Source organism: Aptenodytes forsteri, unplaced genomic scaffold (assembly GCF_000699145.1).
Source record: "Aptenodytes forsteri isolate BGI_AS27 unplaced genomic scaffold, ASM69914v1 Scaffold766, whole genome shotgun sequence".
Lineage (NCBI taxonomy): Eukaryota > Metazoa > Chordata > Aves > Sphenisciformes > Spheniscidae > Aptenodytes > Aptenodytes forsteri.
Window position 1 is genome coordinate 4,807 of NW_008794585.1, and position 5,184 is coordinate 9,990.

At 65.8% G+C, this 5,184-nt stretch overlaps 2 protein-coding genes across 2 annotated transcripts; both read left to right on the forward strand.

Annotated features, from left to right (window-relative positions):
• The first annotated feature begins 2,492 nt into the window (after nt 1-2,492).
• LOC109279270 (leucine-rich repeat extensin-like protein 2) lies at nt 2,493-3,915 on the forward strand. The gene is made up of 3 exons (XM_019470296.1): nt 2,493-3,609; nt 3,672-3,766; nt 3,889-3,915. Exons 1-3 carry the CDS (start codon nt 2,493-2,495, stop codon nt 3,913-3,915), a joined length of 1,239 nt encoding a protein of 412 aa, XP_019325841.1.
• Nucleotides 3,744-5,068, forward strand: LOC109279271 (vegetative cell wall protein gp1-like). The gene is made up of 3 exons (XM_019470297.1): nt 3,744-4,713; nt 4,751-4,798; nt 4,856-5,068. Exons 1-3 carry the CDS (start codon nt 4,024-4,026, stop codon nt 5,066-5,068), a joined length of 951 nt encoding a protein of 316 aa, XP_019325842.1. The 5' UTR covers nt 3,744-4,023.
• Nucleotides 5,069-5,184: the final 116 nt, after the last annotated feature.

Consider the following 5,184-nt stretch of genomic DNA (forward strand, 5'->3'; position numbering starts at 1 on the left):
CCCCTATGTCGCCAAAGTGCCACCGCTTCCCAGCGATACCATGTCCCCACGGTGCCACCACCACCCCCCCAGTGTCACCACAGTGCCACTACCCTGTGATGCTACTGTGTCCCCACGGTGCCACCACCCCCTGGAGCCCCTGTGTCGCCAAAGTGCCACCGCTTCCCAGCGATACCATGTCCCCACGGTGCCACCACCCCCTGGAGCCCCTGTGTCGCCAAAGTGCCACCGCTTCCCAGCGATACCATGTCCCCACGGTGCCACCACCCCCTGGAGCCCCTATGTCGCCAAAGTGCCACCGCTTCCCAGCGATACCATGTCCCCACGGTGCCACCACCCCCTGGAGCCCCTATGTCGCCAAAGTGCCACCGCTTCCCAGCGATACCATGTCCCCACGGTGCCACCACCACCCCCCCAGTGTCACCACAGTGCCACTACCCTGTGATGCTACTGTGTCCCCACGGTGCCACCACCCCCTGGAGCCCCTATGTCGCCAAAGTGCCACCGCTTCCCAGCGATACCATGTCCCCACGGTGCCACCACCCCCTGGAGCCCCTATGTCGCCAAAGTGCCACCGCTTCCCAGCGATACCATGTCCCCACGGTGCCACCACCCCCTGGAGCCCCTGTGTCGCCAAAGTGCCACCGCTTCCCAGCGATACCATGTCCCCACGGTGCCACCACCCCCTGGAGCCCCTGTGTCGCCAAAGTGCCACCGCTTCCCAGCGATACCATGTCCCCACGGTGCCACCACCCCCTGGAGCCCCTGTGTCGCCAAAGTGCCACCGCTTCCCAGCGATACCATGTCCCCACGGTGCCACCACCCCCTGGAGCCCCTATGTCGCCAAAGTGCCACCGCTTCCCAGCGATACCATGTCCCCACGGTGCCACCACCACCCCCCCAGTGTCACCACAGTGCCACTACCCTGTGATGCTACTGTGTCCCCACGGTGCCACCACCACCCCCCCAGTGTCACCACAGTGCCACTACCCTGTGATGCTACTGTGTCCCCACGGTGCCACCACCACCCCCCCAGTGTCACCACAGTGCCACTACCCTGTGATGCTACTGTGTCCCCACGGTGCCACCACCACCCCCCCAGTGTCACCACAGTGCCACTACCCTGTGATGCTACTGTGTCCCCACGGTGCCACCACCACCCCCCCAGTGTCACCACAGTGCCACTACCCTGTGATGCTACTGTGTCCCCACGGTGCCACCACCACCCCCCCAGTGTCACCACAGTGCCACTACCCTGTGATGCTACTGTGTCCCCACGGTGCCACCACCACCCCCCCAGTGTCACCACAGTGCCACTACCCTGTGATGCTACTGTGTCCCCACGGTGCCACCACCACCCCCCCAGTGTCACCACAGTGCCACTACCCTGTGATGCTACTGTGTCCCCACGGTGCCACCACCCCCTGGAGCCCCTGTGTCGCCAAAGTGCCACCGCTTCCCAGCGATACCATGTCCCCACGGTGCCACCACCCCCTGGAGCCCCTATGTCGCCAAAGTGCCACCGCTTCCCAGCGATACCATGTCCCCACGGTGCCACCACCACCCCCCCAGTGTCACCACAGTGCCACTACCCTGTGATGCTACTGTGTCCCCACGGTGCCACCACCACCCCCCCAGTGTCACCACAGTGCCACTACCCTGTGATGCTACTGTGTCCCCACGGTGCCACCACCACCCCCCCAGTGTCACCACAGTGCCACTACCCTGTGATGCTACTGTGTCCCCACGGTGCCACCACCCCCTGGAGCCCCTATGTCGCCAAAGTGCCACCGCTTCCCAGCGATACCATGTCCCCACGGTGCCACCACCACCCCCCCAGTGTCACCACAGTGCCACTACCCTGTGATGCTACTGTGTCCCCACGGTGCCACCACCCCCTGGAGCCCCTATGTCGCCAAAGTGCCACCGCTTCCCAGCGATACCATGTCCCCACGGTGCCACCACCCCCTGGAGCCCCTGTGTCGCCAAAGTGCCACCGCTTCCCAGCGATACCATGTCCCCACGGTGCCACCACCCCCTGGAGCCCCTATGTCGCCAAAGTGCCACCGCTTCCCAGCGATACCATGTCCCCACGGTGCCACCACCACCCCCCCAGTGTCACCACAGTGCCACTACCCTGTGATGCTACTGTGTCCCCACGGTGCCACCACCACCCCCCCAGTGTCACCACAGTGCCACTACCCTGTGATGCTACTGTGTCCCCACGGTGCCACCACCCCCTGGAGCCCCTGTGTCGCCAAAGTGCCACCGCTTCCCAGCGATACCATGTCCCCACGGTGCCACCACCCCCTGGAGCCCCTATGTCGCCAAAGTGCCACCGCTTCCCAGCGATACCATGTCCCCACGGTGCCACCACCACCCCCCCAGTGTCACCACAGTGCCACTACCCTGTGATGCTACTGTGTCCCCACGGTGCCACCACCCCCTGGAGCCCCTATGTCGCCAAAGTGCCACCGCTTCCCAGCGATACCATGTCCCCACGGTGCCACCACCCCCTGGAGCCCCTATGTCGCCAAAGTGCCACCGCTTCCCAGCGATACCATGTCCCCACGGTGCCACCACCCCCTGGAGCCCCTATGTCGCCAAAGTGCCACCGCTTCCCAGCGATACCATGTCCCCACGGTGCCACCACCCCCTGGAGCCCCTATGTCGCCAAAGTGCCACCGCTTCCCAGCGATACCATGTCCCCACGGTGCCACCACCACCCCCCCAGTGTCACCACAGTGCCACTACCCTGTGATGCTACTGTGTCCCCACGGTGCCACCACCACCCCCCCAGTGTCACCACAGTGCCACTACCCTGTGATGCTACTGTGTCCCCACGGTGCCACCACCCCCTGGAGCCCCTATGTCGCCAAAGTGCCACCGCTTCCCAGCGATACCATGTCCCCACGGTGCCACCACCCCCTGGAGCCCCTGTGTCGCCAAAGTGCCACCGCTTCCCAGCGATACCATGTCCCCACGGTGCCACCACCACCCCCCCAGTGTCACCACAGTGCCACTACCCTGTGATGCTACTGTGTCCCCACGGTGCCACCACCCCCTGGAGCCCCTATGTCGCCAAAGTGCCACCGCTTCCCAGCGATACCATGTCCCCACGGTGCCACCACCACCCCCCCAGTGTCACCACAGTGCCACTACCCTGTGATGCTACTGTGTCCCCACGGTGCCACCACCACCCCCCCAGTGTCACCACAGTGCCACTACCCTGTGATGCTACTGTGTCCCCACGGTGCCACCACCCCCTGGAGCCCCTATGTCGCCAAAGTGCCACCGCTTCCCAGCGATACCATGTCCCCACGGTGCCACCACCCCCTGGAGCCCCTGTGTCGCCAAAGTGCCACCGCTTCCCAGCGATACCATGTCCCCACGGTGCCACCACCACCCCCCCAGTGTCACCACAGTGCCACTACCCTGTGATGCTACTGTGTCCCCACGGTGCCACCACCACCCCCCCAGTGTCACCACAGTGCCACTACCCTGTGATGCTACTGTGTCCCCACGGTGCCACCACCCCCTGGAGCCCCTGTGTCGCCAAAGTGCCACCGCTTCCCAGCGATACCATGTCCCCACGGTGCCACCACCACCCCCCCAGTGTCACCACAGTGCCACTACCCTGTGATGCTACTGTGTCCCCACGGTGCCACCACCCCCTGGAGCCCCTGTGTCGCCAAAGTGCCACCGCTTCCCAGCGATACCATGTCCCCACGGTGCCACCACCCCCTGGAGCCCCTATGTCGCCAAAGTGCCACCGCTTCCCAGCGATACCATGTCCCCACGGTGCCACCACCACCCCCCCAGTGTCACCACAGTGCCACTACCCTGTGATGCTACTGTGTCCCCACGGTGCCACCACCACCCCCCCAGTGTCACCACAGTGCCACTACCCTGTGATGCTACTGTGTCCCCACGGTGCCACCACCACCCCCCCAGTGTCACCACAGTGCCACTACCCTGTGATGCTACTGTGTCCCCACGGTGCCACCACCCCCTGGAGCCCCTATGTCGCCAAAGTGCCACCGCTTCCCAGCGATACCATGTCCCCACGGTGCCACCACCCCCTGGAGCCCCTATGTCGCCAAAGTGCCACCGCTTCCCAGCGATACCATGTCCCCACGGTGCCACCACCACCCCCCCAGTGTCACCACAGTGCCACTACCCTGTGATGCTACTGTGTCCCCACGGTGCCACCACCACCCCCCCAGTGTCACCACAGTGCCACTACCCTGTGATGCTACTGTGTCCCCACGGTGCCACCACCCCCTGGAGCCCCTGTGTCGCCAAAGTGCCACCGCTTCCCAGCGATACCATGTCCCCACGGTGCCACCACCCCCTGGAGCCCCTGTGTCGCCAAAGTGCCACCGCTTCCCAGCGATACCATGTCCCCACGGTGCCACCACCCCCTGGAGCCCCTGTGTCGCCAAAGTGCCACCGCTTCCCAGCGATACCATGTCCCCACGGTGCCACCACCCCCTGGAGCCCCTATGTCGCCAAAGTGCCACCGCTTCCCAGCGATACCATGTCCCCACGGTGCCACCACCCCCTGGAGCCCCTGTGTCGCCAAAGTGCCACCGCTTCCCAGCGATACCATGTCCCCACGGTGCCACCACCACCCCCCCCCGGAGTGGCTGCGTCACCATAGTGCCACCACCCCGTGATGCTACTGTGTCCCCACGGTGCCACCACACGCTGGTGCCACCCCCCCCCGCGAGGCACTACTACCCCACAGGTGCTACCGTGTCCCCAAAGCGCCACCAACCCCAGGTGCCACCATCCCATCTCCCCCCCCCCCCCGGGGGGGGGGCGCCCCCGGGGGGGGGGGGGGTCCCCTTGGCCCCCCCCCAGGGTTGGCGTGTCCCCGCGGAGGGGGACGTGTCCCTTTGTCCCCGAATCATTAAAGACGCTGCGTCTGCACGGGGCAGACCCGGCTCCCTCCTGTCGGTGGGGTGGAGGGTTTGGGGACCCCAGAAGGGACACGGGTGGCCCCGAAAGGGACAGCGGAGGGACCTCGTGGCAGGGGGACAGAGGCCCCCCCTTCAAGAGGTGACCCCGAGGACAGGGACACAGGAGGGTCCGGTGTGTGTCTGTCCCCGTCCCCCCCCCTCCAGGACATGGGGACCCTCGTGGGACAGCGTGATGGCAGGGAGAGGATTTGGGGGACAC

Coding starts and splice junctions, on each gene's coding strand:
- LOC109279270 (XM_019470296.1), top strand. CDS start 2,493: ATGTCCCCACGGTGCCACCACCCCCTGGAGCCCCTATGTCGCCAAAGT. Junction 3,610..3,671: donor CCCACGGTGCCACCACCACC/CCCCCAGTGTCA, acceptor CGGTGCCACCAC/CCCCTGGAGCCCCTGTGTCG. Junction 3,767..3,888: donor GGAGCCCCTATGTCGCCAAA/GTGCCACCGCTT, acceptor CCACCCCCCCAG/TGTCACCACAGTGCCACTAC.
- LOC109279271 (XM_019470297.1), top strand. CDS start 4,024: ATGTCGCCAAAGTGCCACCGCTTCCCAGCGATACCATGTCCCCACGGT. Junction 4,714..4,750: donor CACGGTGCCACCACACGCTG/GTGCCACCCCCC, acceptor ACTACCCCACAG/GTGCTACCGTGTCCCCAAAG. Junction 4,799..4,855: donor ACCCCAGGTGCCACCATCCC/ATCTCCCCCCCC, acceptor GGGTCCCCTTGG/CCCCCCCCCAGGGTTGGCGT.